The 24,092-nt window shown below is 41.3% G+C and overlaps 1 protein-coding gene across 2 annotated transcripts in view; it reads left to right on the forward strand.

The window, feature by feature from the left end:
- The window catches only part of LOC134527120 (uncharacterized), a 169,147-nt gene that overhangs the window by 23,657 nt on the left and 121,398 nt on the right, over positions 1 to 24,092 (forward strand). Inside the window, exons 5-7 of one of the 2 annotated variants that reach the window (XM_063359489.1) lie at positions 6,861 to 7,118; positions 17,731 to 17,823; positions 19,081 to 19,217. In XM_063359489.1, coding sequence (XP_063215559.1) covers positions 6,861 to 7,118; positions 17,731 to 17,823; positions 19,081 to 19,217 — 488 coding nt within the window. The remainder of the gene's footprint in view (positions 1 to 6,860; positions 7,119 to 17,730; positions 17,824 to 19,080; positions 19,218 to 24,092) is intronic. The other variant, XM_063359490.1, reaches the window with a different exon arrangement.

The raw sequence follows: 24,092 nt of genomic DNA on the forward strand, positions 1-24,092 counted from the left end.
TATCGCCTTCCCACCCTCCCTTTCTCTTCCCAAACTCGCGAGTACAACCGGCGTCATTATGCCATTTTCCCTCAGTCGCAGTGGAAGACCCGTTGAAAGCGTATGTGAATATGATTCTTCGTGAACTTCTAAGTTATTGTTTCATGGTTCGTGTTTATATAAATGTGTGAAATATTAAACTACTATATATTTATATGTAATAGTCATTTGATAGTGTGTAAATTATGGCAGAGTGTGTGTTGAAACCTTGTAGGGACAAGGATGGTAAACTCATTCCTCTGACCAGAAAGGCGGTGGACAAAATAATACAGTGTAGTGAAATTCGTAAGGATGGAGTGAAAGAAACGTTCATACATGATTCCTCACTCCAAGTGCACGGCAAGTGTCGGCAAACTTATATATTACGTCCAAAGCCACATACAAATTAAGCGGCTCCTCCAGCAAAAATACCCCGTCAGTCTTTTGATTTTAAAAAATTATGTTTTCTTTGTGGCCGAAAGTGTGTGGATGTATCTAAGTGTAGGAATCCAGCCCAGGAAAAGTGGAGTTTAGTACAAAAACTTGAAGTTATTGAAAGCATTCGAACTGAAGCAAATAACAGACATGACAAGTGGGGAGATGAAGTAAGTGTGAGGCTATCTCAGGTCATAGACCTCGTCAGTTCTGATAGGAGATACCACTGGTACTGCTACCAGAGATTCCAGAAACCAGGATCATCACAGCCCGAAAAAGGAGCAGCAACAACCAAAGGTGGGTCAAGCGCTGATGCTAACAGATAACATGCTTCCGACAAGTTGTGTGATTACTTTGAGGAAAATGATGAATGTCAGTATGCTTTTCAAGAATTACAAACTATGTTCCTTCAACTGAATCCAGTAACTGAGCCATACACTGACATACATTTGAAAAGAAAACTTATACAGCGCTACTGTAACAGTTTGCATTTTGTAGTATTACCAGGAAAAAAAAAAATGTTATTTGTTTTCTGGATCAACTTCTAATATTTTATCAGACAACTGGTACAAAAATCGAAACTTGGAAAACGAAGCTCAAGAGGAACTAAGAGTAATCAAAACTGCGGCTGCTATTATTCGCCGTGAGATCAAGTCCAAAAGTTACGACTGTTCGCTGTTTCCAACAATTGGTGAAATTGCTACTGGAGGAGCTGAACTGGTACCTGAAGTGCTCAAGGTCCTGATATCTGAAATAATCCAGCCTACTTCTAAAAGACAAACACCCGAGAAAATTAAAAGTATGAAGCAAATTATTGACAGGAAAACTACTACAATATGTCACAGTATAATAAGCGTTGTCCGTCCAAGATCATTTTTATCCCCTGTCCAACTTGGGACGGGTGTGTTATTACACAGAAAGTTTGGTTCAAGGTTGGTGGTTTCCACCTGTTAATGTCGTTTTTGTCAGCGATTGGATTCATCATGGCAGTAAGTGGTTTGGAAGAGTTGTACAGTACAGTCTATGCCAAAAACAGTGTTCAACAAATGATGAATGGAAAAGGCTTTATGAAGATTTGAAGACAAATGAAGCTTGCATTAGTGTTGGTAAAGATGAGCTGAATATCATATATTCATATTTTAAGCATGGTAATGCAACGGCTGAAGATATTACACAGTCAGCTGCAGTGAAGAACTTTGTGTAAAGTTTGGAAAAGCAACTTCAACAATCGAAAGAATCAGGCCGAACACAAAAACTGTGGATTCAGTTCATAGAAATGGTTGAGCTAGTTCGAATGTTTATTAGAGCAGAGAGGAGCGGGGACTTCCTCCACCACCTTTACTGTGTCCACCAAATGCTCCCTATTGTCCATGCATCTGGTCACATCAACTATGCTACAAAACTCACTGGAACTTCACACCTTAATGAACTCTGAAAAAAACGATTTGTTCGTTAACCATGGTTATTTTACCATCCGACGCACTGAGAAGTTTTGGTCTGGAGTGTGGAGTGACATGACCATTGAACAGGTTTTGATGCGATCCTTGAGTACCATTGGTGGCTTGACCAGAGGCAGAGGAATCACAGCGACAACTATTGCAACTTGGATTAACTCCATGCCAACCTGTTCTCGGATAGTCGAAGCAATGGAAGAATTTGCGGGAGTGCGCAGTCTCTCTTCAGAGCAGCACATAGAGCTACGAGAGGCAAGGCAGAAAAGAAATTCTAAAGACTTGCATACTTTCATTTCTTGGCTTGAGGAACACAACCCATTTTCAAAAACCCTTGAACTATCTTCTTTATCAACAGGTGTTGTAGCAGATCAAAACGTGAACTGTGATAAAGAATTTGAAATTGGAGTAATTGCCTTGAAAGAGATCGAGGGAAAACATTCAGTGAGATACACTTGAAGAGAAAGCTGTGAAGTCTCTAGCCTCTATCACTAATTCATTAACAATTAACAACGACACTGTATGTGTTAACCCTAATACTCTTTTACATCGGATGGTGTGCAAAGTAAGGAGTGATGAGAGACTGGCAGAAATATTCAAATTTGACTTATGTGCTTATCCTCCATCTCTCTTCGACGAATCTGGTCTAATGAGTAAGGGAAAAAATCTTCGATGATGTCAGTTTTGATGTCAGAAGAAAATGAATCTTCGATATCCTTAGATTCAGAGGAAGTTCCCTACATCATTGATAGGGGCCACCTCCTTCGTCGCGCGGTCTGGCGATGCCCAGCTACCTACAGGCAGATTTGTGAGAAATACGCCAGTTATATTATTACTCATTATGGACAAGGTACTGTTGTTTTTGATGGATATGAGAAAGGAAACACAAAAGATGAAGAACACTTGCGCATATCATGGACAACCACTCATGTTGAAGTGAAAGTAGAAAACTCAATTCACGTAAATCTCGGTGAAAGGGAATTTCTATCTAATGCTAAGAACAAAATGGGACTAATTTTTCTCCTCACGGTGCACTTGCAAAGAGCTGGTTGCACAGTACATCAAGCACCGGGTGATGCTGACTTAATGATAGTTATTACAGCGATTGATGAAGCAGAGAAAGGACTTGGAGCTTCCGTATTTGGCGACGACACAGACTTATTAGTCTTATTGACTGTCCACGCACCCCCCGATAACAAATTGAAAATGGTGGTAGCGAAGAAAGGCAATCAACAGGAAAAAGCGTACTCCATTTCTAACATACAGCGAGGAATTGGGGAGATGAAATATGTTCTCTTCGCAGTATACGCTTTCACAGGATGTGACACTGTCTCAGCTATCTACAAGAAGGGGAAAATTGCAGCATTTAGGAAAGTTCAGGCCAACAAGGCTCTTCGCACGAAGCTTCTTGTCTTCAGCGATCCCAAAGCTGAGCCGAGTGCAGTGGCTGATACTGGGAAGCATTTCCTTTTTGCCATTTGGAGCAAAGAACACTGAAGATCTAGATTCTCTTCGCTACCAGTGTTACTTACAGGCAATTGCAAAACAGCCTGTACATTCGTTGTTCAAGTTGGCTGCACTTCCCCCCACTTCAGCAGCTTCCAGGCAGCATTCATTCAGAGTTTACCACCAAGTGCAGCAGTGGCTCAATGAGAGGAATAATCCGCTTGAGTGGGGGTGGAAGAAGATCGGAGAACACCTGAGACCTCATGCAACAGCAAGTCCCGCTGCTCCACAAGAACTACTTTCCCTCATCGTGTGCGCATGCAAAGACGAATGTGTTCTTAACTGTGAGTGCAGGAAGAGTGGTTTGAATTGTTCGACCATGTGCGGCAACTGCTCAGGCCTGGGATGTGTTAACAGAGACACGCTCATCATTGACGAGGATGAAGAAGAGGAGGGTGAAGTATTTGGAGAGGACTGAATCCTGATTCATGTTTTACATTAATTTAAGATTGCATTTAACATGACTACTTTGTTTTTCAATATGATTTTTTGTACTTTTTGAGATTTTTTTGCTATTTAGGGATGTAATATACATCCACATTACTTGAATACATGTAATTAATTCTGATATTGTTGATTTATTTCAGTTTACACAGTGATAATTTCATGTTTTTCCAACAAAACTGAAAATTTAAAAAAAATGGGCACTTTTACCCCTTCCATATCTCCAGAACCGTTCACTTTAGCGTGAGTATGAATATAACTATTTTGGTTCGTAATTTAATGTAGATTATTTTTGTATAGAATACTTTTTTCGCTAAACCAAATATTGTTCGAGATATTTGCGAAAAACTGCGAAAAACTACCATTTCACCCTCTTCCCTCCCCCCTCCCGCCGTAACCCGACGCTCAAATTAGTGTAACTTTTTATTATATACTAAGGGGAATGGATAGAACAATTTGGCGTTGGAGGGAAACTTTTTTTTTGGATGTTGAGGTTTAGGTCTAACTGCACCGTACTACATCTCTCTCGCGGGCTGTTGGCTGGGAGTTCCCTGCGCCCTATTGGGTAACCGAAGGCTGGCAGTGCGCGGTGGATTTGTGGGCGTACGGGAGGCGGCCTAGCAGTGCCAACTGCTACCGACCGCGTCCCGCGGGTGGCGGATACGGGATCCCAGCCCGATAGTTGCAATCTCGCTGGAGTGACTGAATAACCAATAGCAGTCCGCGGACCAATGGCCGGCCTGTGGAGTCGTTATCACGGCTATCGGGGTGAAAGGTAGCCTGAATGCAGCTCGGCGCGTAGGAGAAAGCAGTTCCGTCGGCGAAGGCACCGCAGGGGAGCTCGATGTGCCCTGGATGCGAAGTATAGACGAACTGCGGGCTGGAACTTGCGGAGCTGTGGACTGCCGCGCGCGCAACGGAACTGAAAAGCATCGGAACTCTGAAGGAAGAGATGGCGGCGCCTTCAAGTTGGGGCCCTGTTGGAGTCAGTGGTAGCCTGGGCGGCGCGACCTTCAACCGTCCCGGGATTTTGGAGGACAAGAGGGTCCGACTCGCAAGATACTTCATTCGCCTGAACGACTTACCCCCACCCTAGCTTGAAAGGACGTTGGCTGTTGACTGGAAGAAGGAAGATGAAGATGGTGCAATGTCAGGCTGCCTTTCGCTCCGTGCGCCCGCAGTTCGAGCCGGTTTACTGCCCACTTCTGTCTTAACTGTGGCTGCCTGGGCAGCTGGGCTGGGCTGACGAGTGAAGTCGCCCGCCCCTGGGGGCGCATGCGCCCCTGGCTAATAATAATCCAGGAGTACCCAACATTTAAATGCGGGCCGCAAGGCCCAAGCACCCAACTCCAGCATGGTTGATTTTTCAGACCCTCCAACTCTTCTTACCTCTACCCTTCTTCCCTCTTGTCCAGTAGTTACCTGTTTGCTTAATGCATGTTAATTGATCCCCGCATGTCCCGGCCCAGGGTTTTCCCTGTGTCTATGCAGGTTTTACCTGTGTCACATTAGCTAGCTTTTAAGCTAGGCGACCAATGGGGCGTCAGTCATGGCGCCAATTGCAGCCATGGCTGGCCAGTAAACCCGAATAGCACACGATGCACGCGCCCTTGTCTTGCATGGTTAAAAACCCGCATGGTAGAGTGTATAGGCTTCGGCCTGAGACACACTTAGGTCCTCCCCTAACCTGGACCCTCCCCTACACACTTAGAACAATTTAGGCTAGGGAAAAATTTAAATTTATCTCTAAATATATATTTATCTCTATTTACATATATATGTATCTCTCTATCTCTATTTATCTGTTTATATCTACATATATACGTATATACCTCCCACTATCTCTATCTCTTCTATATATAAATCTCTATATAGCGCTATACATCTATATATATCTTTATCTAACCCATTTCATTCTCTATACCTCGCTCTATCTCAACTTATCTCTCTGTCTCTCTCATTCTCACTCTGTGTATATATATAACTATATCTCTGTCTCTCTTTTATATTTAAATAAATTGTCTCATGCGTGCGCACTTAGACAACAAAAACAGACGAAGTGCTGCTATATAATATCAAATAAACACATTTTTTTGAAACGATTCGTGCTCCAACTATTGCAAAATAGTTATACCGTCTCAGAAACCTTCACGGGCATCCACATAACAACTCACCAAAATTTAATCGCAATCGGATAAATGGTATAGGAACGCATACGGCACAAACAAACGAAAATTAAAGACATGACAAACGCATCGGACGAAGGTGCGTTTAAAATTCAAGGCAACTCTATCTATTGACGAAGTTAAGAACCAAACTGTTATTAGCACCTTTATTTTGCTAGTCGCTGCGAGCTCCACTAAGCGGGCTGGTCTCACCAAGGAAAAAAATATGAATTTGCAAGACCTTACTATGTGTATGATCGTGTGGTAAACATAGAGGAATGACACTCACTCACTATTTGTATGTCTATGACCTATGATTTTTTCTGTTATAAAATGAAATTTTCACTTTTTCACTCCTTAAGGATGGAATTTCATATTAATATGTAGCCTATGTGTTATTCTGATGTATAAGCTATATTATTGTAAAGTTTCATTGAAATCCATTCAGTAGTTTTTACGCGAAAGAGTAACAAACATCCATACTTACAAACTTTCGCGTTTATAATGTTAGTAGGACTTGTCTGGCCAGCTGATTGATTAACAATATCATAATATAGTAAAGAATTTATCAGAAAAATTTTGGCCGCAAAACTCTAGGCTTTTTTGAGAAAGAAATTACATCTTAGTTTTTTATAACTTTAATTTTCTTGTTTTTCATTGGACTAATGAACCCAACAATATATATATTTTTTTAAAGCCTTTCATGTATAGCGTAGTAGATGTGCCATCCACTGCAATATTATGTAAATTATTTCTGCGTAGTAATACATATGATTACATTTAAAGATTTCCTCAATAACATGTTAAATAGCTTGTTTACGACACTTGTATTGCTTAACAGGTATCATCGTCCAAAGCATACAGGACTGGAGCACTTGACAACTTGCCAACGATGAATTCTGACTGGTACGATTTGAAACATTTGGCTGAAGTGTCAGAAATAGAGGACTCTCGGCAGCTTGCACCCAAGACCACCAGCAACTCGTCCAACCACCAGACCCCTGTGATTCCAAGCAGGCTGCTGAAGCAGTCCCGACTCGCAGCTAAGAAATGCAAGCCCGCTCGCAACCTGCTACCCAAGCCTAGGAGGAGCAAGCTTGTGCGTATTACAGGCAAATGTAGTAACAGTTCAAGATCATCTTATACAATACACCCACAATTGTGTTTATGTGTAATATCTTAGCTCTTTATAGGAATAATTTCGTGAATGCGACGGAAGTCGTATGAAACGAAAATGTGTAACCACTGTGCTGCCATCTGTGGCGGATGGCGGGAACTAATTCTCACAAAACCCAAAGGGAAACTTTATAGTATTGTGTTTTTAATTAATTTTAACGAAATGGACGGTATTTTAATAAAAAATACTTGTTGAAAATTAGGTCCAATGCCGGTGTTCTGTATTTTTTCAAGTCTTTTTCGCTGTTATCGAAGACATTTCATTGTATATTTTTAAATATCACTCTGCAAATGGAATGATTCTATAGTTAACTTAACTGCTCCGACAACGAATTCTAGCGGTAAGTGCGGAAACTACGTGTGATTCGCATAAAGAAATATAGTGAAAAACAATTGGCGTATATTTAATATGCTTGACATTATTTTAAAAACAAATTCTACATTTAATTTTGAGTCCGATTTTCGTATTTTAATGTATTTACAATATGAGAACACATTAATTTGCTCGTTGCCGAAGTTAGATGATACACATCTCTGGCAAGTACTGAGTCTCTCGCCTACTCTTCTTTTTATACTTTCTACTTACCTAGCGTAAAATCAAAGTAAAACGAAACTGTCCAACGTCATTTTGCTATAGAAAAAGGCTCAGAAATTCACATTTTCTCGCTAGAACCTGATGATTCATGAAAAAATGTTTGGACATAATTAACTCAGCTTTCTTACATTTGCCCAACCTAAAAACAATTCTTAGCTTATACCCAATATAAGACTATGTATAGTAATTACAATAATTATTTTATTTTACTTGGGCCTCTACAAATGTCATAGACCACGAGCCTTGATTTCAGATAAAGGTCAAAAGATAGATCCTATGCCATTTAGAGTTACCAAGTAGTAGTATATAAAAGGAGCTCTGAGGACAGGCTACAAGCTGTGGTGCTTGGTGCTGACCACCATTTTGGATTGTAACATCACGACATCCATCTTGGATGACCTTGACCTTTGATCTTGAACTTGACCCCATCGTCCATCATGGATCTGCCATCTTGGCTTCTGCCACCATGGATTCACCATTTTGTTTTCTAGAACTTTCCGCCATCTTGAAAATCCATATTTTTATCCTAGAAAATAGGAAAAATGTTAACATATATAAAATAAATTAATCAATTTAATTTTAATAAAATATTATTTTAAAATGCACTTACATCATGCAGTCCTCGGTTCGAACCCGGCAAGTTCATTCGTTTAAAAATGACGATGGATCCTTCCCACACGGCGGCTGCAAGCAGACTGACTCCCACCATTACTACCATTACATATATGAACTACCCCCTCCCCCTCCTCCTTTTACAAAAAATAATTTTTACTTGGAATTTTCCCCCCTCCACCAATTACCCCCTCCGACCATTCTCTAAAAATTATTATTTTTTCTCGCAATAAACCCCCATCCCTTTTACTCTCCAAGAAATTGTCACCCCTCCTTCTCCGAAACGTTCAGATATTCCTACCCAATTATCTGTTCCCCCTACTTCCTTTTCCTTCATTTTAGGTTATAAATACCTACCCGACGACCCAGGCGCCTTCAGTTACCTGCAGTTCCTCGCCCGCACCAGTCATCTACCAAGGAGTCAATGTTTGCTTTTTGTGCGAGAGGGGAGAAGATCATATCAGCGATCGTTGCGTACGGGAATGTCCGCACTCTAGCAGCTCTGGACAAGGAGATGGAGTTAGCATACCTGCCGAAAGAGTTTCTGCTCGTTTACGCACCGCAATAAATTAGATACGTTTACAAATCCCTGCCAGTGTACCTACAGCAGGATGAGAACATTAAAGACTGCCTGCCTTGCACGGAGTGTGACAGAGGTATGTCTTCTGTACCCGACACACCACACATTAGGTCGTGGTGCAGAAAGCACCGAAAAGCTATAAGCTCCTGAGCACCGTACCACCACCGTCACGAGCATCTAGGCGCCCGGGCCCGTCAAGGCCAGCCTCGCAGCCTTGCAGTCAGCACTCCAGTCTCGCAGCGCCAGCCTTGCAGAGTCAGCACCGTAGCCTTGCCACTCCATCCTCGCTGTATGTGTGTGTAACTGAGAGTACTAAGAATGAACTAGTTTCTGTGCAACGTCCAGATTCTTACGTCCCAAGAGGGTCTCGTAGTGAAGCAAGTTTCCGTGACGTCCGTCATCGGTGGTGACGAAACCAAATCTTACGAATACATTTTTAAACCACCGTGCAAGTGGTCTGATCTATACAGACAATCACAAGAGATATTCGAAGACTGACCTATGAAGTGCACTCGATATCGTAGAATGATGGTGATGTAGACTATGACCTAGTGAAAATGGTGCTGTCGGACATCAACGACCCTGAATACGACGTAGTCTATGTCCTCGGAGGCCAACAGAAACATATTGTGAGCGACCTGTGCACCGCCAAAATAATTGATTTGCGTAAATAATGAAACTGCCTTTCCTTCATCAGATTTATCAAGATGTATGGAAGCCAAATTGAAAAATGTGATAAATTTTATAAAGGTTTCAACTGTGCATATTGTAATAGACAGTTACTGAAGCTGCGGGCCCTATGTCAATCCATTCTACTACGACAACTAAACATGTATAAACCGTTCAAATATTGATTCCTCTGTAAATGACCGGTGTGTGTGTGTGTGTGCAATGAGGAATTGTTGTAAATAAAAAAATGTATACCAGTGTATTTGTTTTTTTACCCTAATTACATTTCAGTTTTTTTTTTATTTTAAGTTTATTAATTCTACTCTTTCAAAAAGATTGTGCAGAAAAAATAATCACTATTGCAAAAGCTTATTATTTACTCTTTCAAAGAATTAAAATATAATAATATTGTAAAAAATAATAATTTTACTTTTTCAGTAGGTAATTTAAAGATTAATAATAATAGTCACTACTCTTTTCAAGCATATACATAATAACAATATTTTACTCATGCAGAAAAAATTAATTAGAAATTTAAAAAACATTTTAAATCTCAAGGGTATTATTCTAGAAATAAAACTCGCAGTTCTAAAATTTATATATATACATATATATACATATATATATTTCGTTAATATACATTTTAAAAAATATTGTGTGTGGTTTTTTTCACATGCAGATTCGCAGGACTCTCTTCCTCTCTCTCACGAACATGCTAGCCCCACCGGCTCTCCATCTCTGTATCACCGGCTCTCCATCCCATGGGCTCTCCATTTCACCAGCTATCTCAATCTCACTGACTGTTTCCTGTCAGACACTTAAATAGCATTTTATAAAGAGAAACAAAACCTTTTAAATCGTAGCCTTCTGCATTTTCACGGGCTTGGGACCGTCTGTAAAACCAGAGTAAGCCATACTCTAGTATTACAGGCCGCATAACAATGATGCAAGCTTACCAGAAAGAATAAACATATTATAAATTGACACAAAGCACATGCTTTCATTAACATATAATACATTTTAACTTATCAAAGCTGAAAATCTTGCCAACAACGATGAATCAATGCCGAAATATTGTGTGTGTATCAGTGACTTCGTAAACCCATAGGTTAAAAAACTCAGGTGGTTTAAAATACCACTGATGAAAAAAGTCCAGTGTTGTAAAAGCCCACCGATGTAAAATCTCACTGATGAAAAAACTCCAGCGGTGTAAAAAGCCCAACGATATAAAAGCCCACCGATGTAAAAAAAACTCCAGTGGTTAGAAAACCCACCGATTTAAAAAAAAACCTCTCTGATGTAAAAAACTTCAGTGGTGTAAAAAGCTCACCGTTGTAGAAAACCCACCGATGTAAAAAAACTCCAGCTTTGTATAAGCCCAGCGATGTAAAACCCATCAGTATAAAATCCATCAGTGTAAACTGCATTCGTGTAAAAACGCATCAGTGTAAAACACATCAGTGAAAAAAAATTGCATTGTGTCACAAACAACTAGGGCGCACACACCACCACCACCAACACCACCTCCAACCAAATATGATCGTCGTCTGCAAATGCTCTATCGCAGTGCAGCGAAGCTGACATTCTTATGATACTGGTCACTTCATGGACAGACAAAAAAATCATATTTAATCATAAGTACAGTGCATAAACGGACTCCCAACCACAAACACCACATCCATCGCCAAATCATATTTGCACCAAAACTACAGTGCAGAAACTTGACTCCCAAATTAAAACACCATGTCCCCACCAAATCGTATTGCATCATAATTACAGTGTAGAAACGGACCCACAAACACTATGTCCGCCGCCAAATCATATTGCATCATAAATACAATTAAGAAAATACTACCAACCGCAAACACTACGTCCGATGCCAAATCATATTGCATCATAAGTACAGTGCAGAAACTGACTCCCAATCACAGACACCACGTCCGCCGCCAAATCATATTGCATCATAAGTACAATGCAGAAATGTACCACCATCAAACAACAACTTGTTTAGATGATAAATTCATGGCACCACAAAGAGGATGCATGATTAAAAAACAGAACGAAGAAAAGCATGTCAGCTCGAACAACGATAGTGAAAAGAATAAATGTCGTAAAATCCTTCTATGCAGATCCATCGAAGAAGGCTATGTACACCAAATCAACAGAGACATGGGTGGCTACCAAGTGGCAAACACTAGCCCTATACGCGTACATTGCGGTTCATATTCCTGAAGGGTATTCTCGGCTACCGTAGCAGCCCCGGGGTACCACGAAGTCCCCACTGTGCATCACCCCGACAGAGAATACTGCGCGAAAAATACAAGTATAGGAACTAATTTCAAGCTATTTCTTTTTGTATGTATATATATTCTTCTATATAGTATTGTATTATTGATTCCATATATATCCATATGGTCAAATATTTACACCATTTTCACATATTATTTTATCGTCATGCCAACTGAGTGCAAATTTGTTAATGCATTCTGTATATTATGTCATTTGGTGCGATCTTATTATACGGACATCTGCATATTTCACTGTGTGGCTCTCCAAGACTTCAAGAAAATCTTGAAATGTTATTTTATTCTTAACCACACATTTCTGAATTCCTTTCACTCTCTTGGTAATATCATTATTGCATCTGTAGGTGTAAAATTCAGCTCTCAGGCGGCCAAAAAACTCCTCCATTGCCACCCCGTTGCACTAATCCTTAAATATACCCACAACTTTCTTTTTCGTGGGTTATTAGCAGGGGTAGTCAAAGAAAAGCTGCTCGTGTCAAATATATCCATTAGCGCAGAGTCGTCGGCCAGGTCCTGGTAGAAATAATGTCTGTATTTCGTATATGATTCTGCCTGTGTCCAAGTATGCCAGTATTATGTTGTCTTTATATTTGGGCTTCATAATATCATAGTGGAAATTGTACATTAATGTCTTCGATAAGTCCAGGACCGAAAAGCCCGCATATATAGGGAAATCAAGAAGTTCTCATGTTGAAGTGTCACTAGTGTTAGATTTTCGCTGAAGATGGTTCGATCCTGGAACACTGGCTTGGCAGTCACTTTCAGAGCCTCTTCTCGCTGCACATGAGTTCCATATGTTGCCTTTTGAACTTGTTTTCTGTAAGTTTCCCGAACGATGTATTATTAAAAAGCTTGAAGAATTTTTTCTCAAAGTCGTTTGTAGCTGCTTGTCATTTCAATGTAGTTTTCGCAATAAATTACTCCATCCAGGCACGCTGCTCAAATTCTAGGACTATATGTATTTTCTTTATTTTTAGACTGTGCTGGAGAGCTTTCTTCAAGTTCCTGTAATGTACTATATAATTATTATTTTGCTCGAGCATCGTCATCAATTTTGTCTGACGCGAGTCGTGTGGTCACTGGCTGACAGGCAGGAAGGGAAGGTGTTTATGTCCTTCGTGGAAGTCAGAGATGTACTCACATCAACTTCTAGGATGTAGCCCGTCTGCCCCTCGTCGGGAGTGGATATCACATCAATGTCCGTGCCCTCCCCCTTGAAGCTGTTGGTCTGTAGAGGCAACGACATGACCCTTTCATACAAATCGTAGATGTCAACATACATGCTATGTTTTAATGGCTGGCTGGGATCGTAGGTGCGGGGAAGACAGGTGTTGTTTGCCTTGCAGTGGCGCTTCACCACTTGAGCGACCCTGCCCCTGATCCCAGCTTCGATGAACAAATACATATCGTACTTGGTCATCAATTCCAGCCATACTCGTGTCTCCTTCATCATTGCGTCGAACGTGAACCTTTGTGCGCTGACGTAGTGGCTACAGTCAGTACCACATGTCATTAGATACAGTTGGCGAAAGCTCTCAAAAACATATGTGAGCAGCCGCACGCCTGTCTTCAGGTAAACATCACTGTAGTCGCCCAGGGTCACGCAGCTGAACTTGTCCCATACCACCTGTGCGTGTGCATAATCGTGTTCACTAATGTTGCTGTTATTCAATTTATTATGAAATTCTTCTTTAGGTGGCAGTTGAACTCGTGCAGTTTCTCCCAGCTGAATACATAATCGTAGGGGAAAACACCTTTTCTCATGATGAGGGACATTTCTTCTGCTGTGAAATATTTTTCTGTTTCATTAAACTTGTCGGCTGGTAGGTACGACGCAAGGCTATGAGCCATGAATCTAAAACTATGGACAAACTACCCTGAAATATTGTTACCCAGCTTCTTTGAAAACGTGATCATCTTTTCTTGCGTGTGGGAGATGATGAGAATGTTTTTGTTGTCAAAGCCCAGCTGTTTTATAATAAATATTTCATCATAGGCCAGGTAGTGAAAGTATACCACCAGTTTCTTGGGCTGCCTGTGAAGGAGGTTGTAGCTGTTGCATGTGGCTCCAAGGTACTTCCCACTGAAGTGGTCGTGGTCCTTGACATTTTAATTGTCAGCCATGAATGACGACTGGCAGTAGCAGCACTCTTGGGCTGCAGCGAAGCTGACATACTCTAGTGACGTCAGTCGCTCCATAGGCAGGCTCGTTTCATAAATGTATTTTACCTTATTTCCGATGTACACAATCGTCTTCACGAATTTCCTCTCAGCATCGGGACCCCTGTATAATATTGGTTCGTTTGGCAGCGAAGAATTGAGCATTGCTGGGATGACGTCATGCAATAACTATATGCAATAATTTTATGCCTCGTGTTTCTTATATGCATATTTGCTTGACTGCTGAGTGTTTGCTGGTATGTCTGGATGGGTACTAGCATGGTCTCGAAGTCTGCATAAACAACGATGGGCATCTTGCAAATGTGGCGGTAATATTTAAATCCATGACTGGTGGCTTGCCATTATTGTCCGGCTTCGGCATCTCGTTGTGCATGGGAGCATAGGAGTTGCAGAACTTTTTGTGCGCGTCGAGATACTGCTGTTCTGTCAGTCTTGAAACTCGGTGCTGTTCATCATAATAAGTGAAGCATCTATTGCAGATGTGAATATTCGCATGGTGGGCTATGATCTGGGGCCGAAGGAGTCTTGATAACTGGAGGTTTCATTCAAATATTTTTATCTGGTGGATAGGAGGTAGGGAACTCAACCCCTGAAAAATCTAACTTTACCTCCAGCTCAAAGTAACGACGGTCGACACATTCAGAATGAATACCCTCCACATATCATGCCAGTATGGCTCACTTAAAGCACATACTGTCTTCCAAGTTCTTGAGATTTATTACAGCTTCTCGGTTCTTGATGGCGGACAGCAGATCATTGTACAAGGAGACTAGAAGAGGGACAAGCTTGTTGAAGCGGAGCTGGATTCGCTTCACTGCAGACAAGGTCCATCCAGATCCCTTGCGGACATAGTCATCTCTTCTTTACATATTTTCTGGATGCTTCCATCAATTGCTTCTTCAATATCGCTCACTTCATAAAAAGGAATATTGTTTGTTTTTAACGCCCTTTTACCCATACCTTCATCGAAGGCAGAATCTCATTCGAGCCATACATTAAATTTCACAGGGCCATTTTCCTCTACTTCTTGTGTTATCTGATTTATCAAAGTTAGTTTTCATTTGAGTCACATATGTGCAGATATCTCTTGTCGCACCATTGTTTTGCGCCACATATGTCTTAATATTTCGACGGAATGCACTCTCTGCATCAACGAACCATCAACTCTCTGCCCCCATGACTTTCTGCACATGGTCGGGCACACTCGTCACGTATTGCGGACGAGTGCTGGAGTCGGGTTGCTGATGGCCAGAGGTCTCGTCCACATGATGTCTCTTAGGAGCCACGCCATTGCACGTCTTGCTGTGCGTCATTAAAATGTATTTGCGAGTAAATTCTCCCTGGAATTTTGTGCATGCATATGAAATGTGGTCAGGATTGAACAGGCACTGGCTTTTCTCGTGGTGTCTGGTATCATGCCCAAATGCGAATGTCTGTCCGCAAAACGTGCACCTCGAGCCTAAGCTATTCTTAATAGTATCGTTACAGTTGGGCAGGTGATGGGTCAAACCATCTTTCAGTGAAAACACCATGCCGCAAATATGGCATTGGTGTTCAATATTGCGGCTAGGATTAGCATCGCAAACTCTCTCGTGCCATCTAGCACTACGACTAGCGGAAAATGATTTGCCACAGTATGCACACTCATTCCCTGCTGATTTTGGCGCACATACCTGAGAAGGTCCCGATGTGCAGGGCTGGATGGCTCCAGAGGTGGGCTGGCAGGCTCCCGAAGTCGCAGGCTCAGCGACGGGAACACCGGAGGCAGTCCTCTTCATGATGAAGTCTGTGACACCAGCGAAAAAAAAAAAATATCAATAATAACAGCAAATTCGCGCAAGCGTACACACAGAGAGAGAGAGAGTGAGAGAGACGTTCATACATATATACAAGCTGACGTCGTACCGACCATGGCCGTTAAGCCCGTGCTCCGCACCGCCAGTACCGTATCCCGTTTTCGGAGCGCGCCCCTTGCCCAGCCGGATTGAGTCAGGCGAGCGCCTCGGGCGTGACCCCAATAGACATAATGATATTTAAAGGTACGGAACCCCAAAGGCTCGAACCCATAATTCAATTAAGGGAAAAGCCATTAGCACGAAATTACTAATTATCCGACATGTAATAAGTGCGTCGTAGCCACTCCGGGCGAGTACACCACGCACGGAGCAGACAACAAACCTCATTAACAGTCACCGCGGCCACTGGCCTTAATTAAAATGCCCGTGACTATGATCAAGTCAGAATAGGAGAAATCCCTCTAAAACAATTCACAGTGGGACAATATGTAAGTAAATTTACAGTCGCCAACTTGATGTCACAATTTAAATAATTAAATACATTAAAACCATTGTTAAGCCTTAAGCACCCAATTACCAGGTGCTACATTTTAATTGGGCACCTGGAACATGTTTTAACTGGTAATAGAGTAAATTCAATTAATATAAGTTTTTTGACGCCGACTCATTTCTCTTCCTTGCGAGGCGGCCATGTTCGGCAGTCTCCAACCACTCCGCGCCGGGAACAGACGTGTGTCCGTGGGCAGCATCCAAGTTTTCTTTCTTTGATTATTTTATTCTGTACTAAATCCTTAAATTTAAAACATTTTATTAATTCACCGCTGCCCACGTCGACTCGGCGCGTATTTTGCGGAGCCAGGCCTATCCCGACCGTCTTCAGTGTGATACCGCGCGACGTATCGTATCACAGAACGTACGGTACTGGCCGACTCCAGCGAAAGTGTTTATACTTAAGGACGCCGTGCATATGCCTGCCGGCTGCACACACGTAAGTGTTTCGCCGAATTTAGGAGCCCGCTCATAGAGCCCCCCCTGCACCCGTTAACTTTCGGCGCTGGCCGTCTCCAGCGAGCTTCGACCCACGTCCCGCGAGACTGCCGCGGTAACCATTGTCACGTAGTGTTGTGTTTAGTGTTGGTGAGAATTTTTGTAGCGGGAATGAACCGCGGAGCGGACTTGTAGAGTGTACCGTGTACCCACATGGACCCCCGGTGAAACTCCCAAATTAAATGTATTCTCGCCAACTCGTATATCATTTTCCGTAATTCCCCGTCCTCCACACGGCCGAGCGGCCTTCACAGTCAAGGTAGAAACATTCCGGTTACATTCAAGCCGTGTACCTGGCGGGGCACGCGGGGGCAGAGTACCCACGACCCCACACCAACGGCCTAGCAGCCCGCTAGCCTGGCGCCCCTCCGGACAACAAGAGCATCGCGACGCCCGTAGCGCCCGTCAGGTACCCCCCGGGCCTTTCACAGAGGTCGGGTGACGGCAAAGCATACATAAATGCACAAATAAACATACACAGCTCTTTAAAAAAGTAATGTAGAATAAACGAAAAATAAAACATGCCATGTGAGGGCGAGTCTTTAGTCTATGCTAACATAATCTTAGAGTTATATGATTGTGTCAGCCATCACAAACTAAAAAAACACATTTTACCACTATTTCAGCTTCTTTGTGGGTACTTAGGTCGAACTTACATAAACAGCAAACATATGCAGCAATGGTATGCAGATACACAAACTTTGTAGTTTCTCCTCCAGAAGTATAAACACGACGTTAACTGGTTGCAGACGTCTTCAGACTCCGCTTGGCTCAGCAAGCTACTCAACCCGCCCCGAGGCAGAGCAGACCAGCTGGGAAAAGCTTCATGCAAGCACAAGCAGGTCTGTCATTTTTGTGCCATCGCTCCTAGAGCAGGGTTGTGTTAACTTAGTATACTACGGTCCGCGAAGTTCCTAGCACATTTTGGAATAAATTGGTTATGGCATGAATAAAATATTTAAAAAAATCAATTTCCTGTTTTACTACAAGGATAGAGCTGTGGATTTAGGAATCTTAAACTGCTGACGATTTTTTTTATTGTGATTCGCCATTCTTCCCAATGAAGAATTATTCGTTACAAATAAGAGCCTATTGAACGAGGTGATGTTAGAGTGCTGTTTATAAAAATAATTCCACAGTTTTTATTATTTATTATTATTTTTCTCGTGCCCACCAACAGTCGAGGGACTTTTGTGGTGAGCACGACACATGCATACACAGTACAATGTAGCAAGTACGTGGGAACCACCTTCCTGTAGGCACCAAGAGCAGGCAGGCACCACTTAAAGGGAAGACCGCCACAGGTGGACACAACCGTAATTGGCTAATATACTCGGGCAGCCTATACTACAAACTACTTGCAGGGACCACAACATACACAAACTAACATTAGAATAACAAATAAATTAAAACATAGAGCAACCAATCACAATCATCAATCACGATTACAATTTACATTTAATGAAACACAGAAGGCACAAAACACATTAAGTGGGCATGTATAATTTATTATGCACATTATTATGTTAAGAAACTAATAAAACATAAGCAGTCCCAGGGTACGAGTTGAAAAGCATTGCTACAACCAGTCAAACGAACTTACGACAATCTATTTTGAATCCAAAATTATTTCATCACAGGGTGCTATTGACTATGATGATAAGCTATTTGCAATGTGTAATACTATTTATTATATGTTTCTAGGTAGCCTACCTAAGTGTTAGTAAAACTGACAAAACTCTTTTCAGTTTCGCTGAATTAATTGCCTAACATTGTAGTGTGAATAAATGCCAGTAAATGCGTTTACAAAGCTGGACAGTCGGTTTTTATTTTTCCCCTTATTCTATGGAAGAAATTAACAAATAATTTAGCCAAAATAATGTATGATGAATTCTTTCAGCGGATTATTACGTTTCTAATTTTTTTCATTGGTTTTTAATTAAGGATATAAGATATATTTTTAATATGAGTTCAACTGTCCAACGTGTGACAGTGCAATGAAACATTAGCGTTGTTTAAGTTTTTTGATGCCTCGGTGAATCAGAATTCCTGGAAGTTGTGCACATGTGTAACTATTTGTACGGTATGTTTTATTGCAGGATACAAAGCTACACGAAAAAACCCCGAGCGCGAGGAGCTCTGACTCTGAAATACTGAGTAACTTGCTAAGAGACCTTAAGAGACGGTTCCAAGCATATGAGATCAAAGAAACAGTTAGACAGCAAGAGACGCCAGCGTAAGTAACTTGCACAGAAATATGAATGCATGTGACAACAATATATGTTATCGTAACATAATAGCCATTTAAAATTTTTGCGAATGTGTGCATCTCACCTACCCACACTTTTAGCCATGAGATTAAATTGACACAGAATCTTCCAGCTAATCTGTACGAATTAGAGATCGTGAGGCAATGAAAGTCTGTACACAAATTTTTATTCCGTCTGGCGACTAGGCTCGTTAGTTATGAAACTACAGTAGATACGCTGTCGCATGATGCTGGGTCCAAGATAGCGCGACGGTCGCGATGCCATGGGCCCGAATATTATTTTAACCAATTAGTGACGTCAGAGCCATATAAATGGCGGACGCGATAGAGTTCCAGATTGGAAATATTTTCTATTTCCATCGCGTCGCAGGTGCGACGTTATTGTAAAGAGCGAAACTTTATATAACTAGTGGATTGGTAATAGTTAGTATTCGTGTACTATCGAGCTTTTGTTTACTAAATTTATCTGTGCAAGCTATGAAATGTGTTCAAATACAGTTAATTTTTCAACTGGCTATTAAATTTTTACTAAACATATTTCCCTTAAACATGTCAAATTAATAAAAAAAACTTGTAAGAATGGATGGTTTTTGTATGTTTGGTACGTACGTAATGCCAATAACCTTTTATTTAATTGTTTATATTGTTTATATTGATTTATCGCTTGAGAATTAAATGGAATGGCTATGTCCAGAGAATGGGAAAAGAGAAGCTGCATAGGAAAACGATGGAGTTGAAGTTCACAAGAAGACCCCAAGGATGACCAATGGGGAGGTGGGAAGTGCAGGAGAGAGGAGGAGACTGGAATAAACAGAAGGATGAGGAATGGTTGCATTTTACTTTGCTGCCCGGCCACAGGCTGGAGCAGTTTTTCATTCTATTCTGCTGCTGCTGCTGCTGCTGCTGATGATGATGATGATGATGATGATTATGATGAATAATTGTTTCTCTTTGTCGCGCGGGAGAGAAGAGCGTGTTTATATTCACGCGATATTTTTCTGTCCCATCGCATCCTTCCCGTTGCAAAGTCGCGCTACAGTGACTCCAGCATGATGTAAATCATAAGAAATGCTAAACAGTCTTAACCAGCACATCTTTTATAATCAAGCGCAACATTGTACTGTGAACAATGACATAAACTTCATCCAACACTTAATTCTCTTTAAAAAATAGTTAGCACAAACAACGCGTCATTCTTGTAAAAAAATATGTAGAGACCGGAAAAAAATCGCGAATTCATCCAAAGACAGGCTAGAATTGAAACACGCTTACCTCTACGCGCTTTTATAAAGATTGGCCCGGCTGATCATCAGGACTCTCATCCCAGTTGACGTGTCACAAATCAGTAGTCAATGGGCAGGGGACGTGTCCCTGAGTACGCAGAGCATTGTGGAGTGTGTGCCAGGGTCGCTGAACCCGCCAATCTACAAATTCCTATGAATACGTCATCATTTAGCTCGTCTTCCATTATTTCATGCGAGAACTGAAATGCTTATCGTTAACGTTCTTGTCAATGGTTTCTCGAAACCACTCCAGGATGGGATGAATACTTATCTATAAATGACCTTGGCCGATTCCTAAAATAATTCATTTGCATTGTATCGGTTTTAAAGATCTTGCATTAGACGAGATGTAAGACCCATGTAAAAAACTGAGAGTTATTACTGACAGTCCAATGAAATTGCTAAATTTCCGGGTCCCTACAAAAAATAATTTGAGTTAGTTGAATTTCGCATCGGTAACAAACGAATATTAGAATATTATTTTAAATACAAGCTTTCGCTGCAGCTGTCAGATGGTTAGTTTAATAATTGCTAAGATTGGTTCATTAATTTTGTTTGTTGGTTGCGTGTGTTGGTTATTTACTTGGGGAAAACACATTAATATAAATTTACTTTGAAATTATTTTTTAAGCTAAACCCCATATTCAGAGGAGAACACTTCCTAATTTCAATGTAATGTCTTCAACAACATCTATATATTGTTACGAATGCAGACAGGACCGTGACACGCTCCAGGTTTGGAGCTGGCTGGCGGCCCTGCACGGCCACTGGCGTCACGCACCGTTTCACGTGCCGTCCACTGGCGTAAGGCATGCCACGCGTGCCTGGCCGGATTACAAAGGTCCTCGTTGCCCTCCCACCTCCTCTGCACCACTACCGCCTCGGGTTATTATAACCTTAAGTATCCTGGGAATTCCGGGCAAACAGAAGCCTCAGCGCGGAGTGGCGCGAATAAACGCCGCCTTTCTTAATGTTTCGGGCGTCGGGTCAACCCAGGATGACGCGACTCGTCACAGCCACTCTCGTCGGTTTGAGAAGGGCACCATAGGTACTTAAGCAGTGACGCCGGCCTCCGTGGGAGTTCCGAGTGACAGTTCCGAACGAGTTCCGAGAGTTCGGAGAGTTTAGCGAGTGAAGGGAAGTGCAATATCGACGAAGAAGGTGAGAGGCCCCATCGGGAGTGGCTCAACGTGGAGCGACGGGATCGAAAGAGTGCAACTGAGTGGCGCAAGACCGTGTGTGTGTCAGGCGCGAGGTAAGGGGCGAACCACTGTTGAGCCTAGCTCCAGTGAGGAGTGCGAACTGTGGAACTTGGCATTGAGTGACTTGCGAATAAACATTTTTAAGTGCCAGTGATTTATGATCTGACCTTTTTAAGTACAATTATTTATTAGTAATGTAATTATTATCAATTAGTAAAACTGTAATAAAACTTAATTTTATTATGAAATCGGTTCTCCCCACAATAGGTTGTAACTATATGAATAAAATTAATTAGTTTTTCACAATATACAAAATTCGTATCTTAATGTTTACTTATGCTAAAAACCTGTTGGAAATTTTTTCCCAGTCGTATTGGTACACTTTAGTGAAAACTTCTTAATATTGTGGTACATAAATTCCAAATCATTTCTTCAAATTAATCAAAATGGATCCTGGACCCTTGAACTCTCGTTAGTGTTACTTTTGCTCGAGCACACTTCGCTTGCAGAAGCCATTTGTGGAAAAGCATCATCCTCTGTGAAAATATTTGGTACTTTTATAGTACAAAGCTATGCCTTGCATTTTTTTTTACAAATTTAGAGTAGAAATGCTAAATGATCTAAGTGCCAAAAATATGTTTTTGAATAAAAGGCAAAAATATGAATATCAATGAAGATAATGTGAAAAGCATTTATATTTAATAATGGCAATGTTACATAACATGTGTAAATGTGCATGACAACAAATTATTTACTTCAATTGAACACAAAACCTTAAGAAAAAATTGCAAACATGGCACTTTGGAAAAAATCTAAGTGCCAATATAAGTGTACTCCTAAATGCACTATGTCCAGAGGGACGACAAAAGTTAGGTACGTATAATTTGTTGGTAAAACTGCCGGTTTTCTTCGTCGATAAATTCCAACATTGCACGAAGATCGTTCTTTTTTTTTTATCAGTCAGTGGATTAACACTAGGTAACCCCTCAATTTGCGCTGACACAATGTCACCCACATTGATTCCTTTCTTCAGCACTCTGCATGTCTCCCATTCCAACATGTCACTGAAGCTGTTTCTCTTGTACATTACTAAACCAGGATTGTCTTTGGTCACTTTAAGGCACGAAACTTGAGTAATGCCTAGCTTTGAGGGCATCTATATAGCTTTATGAAGCTTTATCGAAGTTAAAAAACCTGTCGGTCATATCCAGTATCTGGAACGGTCTGGAAGGTCTCGCTGAAGTTATAACACTTTTAACATGTTCAACAGTCTGGATTTTGCAACGTTTTGCACGCTTCTCAATGATAGCAAAGTCTCTATCCGAGGAAGAGAAACTGTGGCCAGAGAGGAGGAACTTGTGTTCAATGCTGTCAAAAAAACCTGAAGCAACGAGAAAAATGTACACATAAAGCAGCATTCTGTTTTCAATCTGCCCTGCGCAGTTGTCACTCCAAATGCAAATATGCCGTTTATATGATGCAAGTAGTCCGAAATTTATAGCTTGCAACAGACACGATGCCATCTGGTTCCCACCTCGGCCAGATTGCCCTTCGTGCCACACGCACATTATTGCATCCGAAGTATCAGTTATGTGAATTCATAAATTGTAGCAGGATAGTTGGCGACTATAGTATATGCTGGTGTGTGTCAGCTTCGGGAGTGGAAAAACCTTTTGCAAATCCATTGTGATTGTGCATGTATCACTGTCTGATAAATCACTCTGTGTTCTATCATCTTTCATAGACTTGAAAGCCTGTTCTGCTTTATTGTGATGTAGTTCGAGATCGATTTGGGACTGGTGTACTACAGCGGTGTCCCTATTCTTTGTTTTCATGTGAAGTAAATCACATTATTTACACGTGTCCACTCGAGGTCTTTTGAACGATAAGTCGGAAAATTCTATCAAAAAAAAACACTCCGACTAAACTTGTAATTCACACTACTGTCGGGGTGTTTTAATTTAAAGGCTTCAAAGAGCCTATTCACATTCAGCTCAGGGTTCAAGTACTGTTTTTCGGATTTCTTACGATTGTAATGGCTTTCGTCTCTTGGGAAACTGTTAACATGGGTTTTAGCCATCTTCCTGTCACGAACTGTGCACTTGAACGTTTCAACACCGCCACGTTTATCTTTGAAGAAAGTATTACCTACTTTCTTCTTCTTAACAAGTGTAGTAATTTTCTGTGGACTGACTGCAAATATTTCCATGAAAGTGTTCTTACATACCTGCTTATGATCTCCACTTCCATCAGGAACTGTAAAGTTAACTGTTCACTGCCTTCTGCATTCCGAGGGATCACCGTAACTGCCGTGACGTCTCGGCACAGGAACAATGTGGATGATTCCAAAAAGGTAG

The sequence above is a fragment of the Bacillus rossius genome, chromosome 1 (genome assembly GCF_032445375.1).
Source record: "Bacillus rossius redtenbacheri isolate Brsri chromosome 1, Brsri_v3, whole genome shotgun sequence".
NCBI classification, from domain to species: Eukaryota; Metazoa; Arthropoda; class Insecta; order Phasmatodea; family Bacillidae; genus Bacillus; species Bacillus rossius.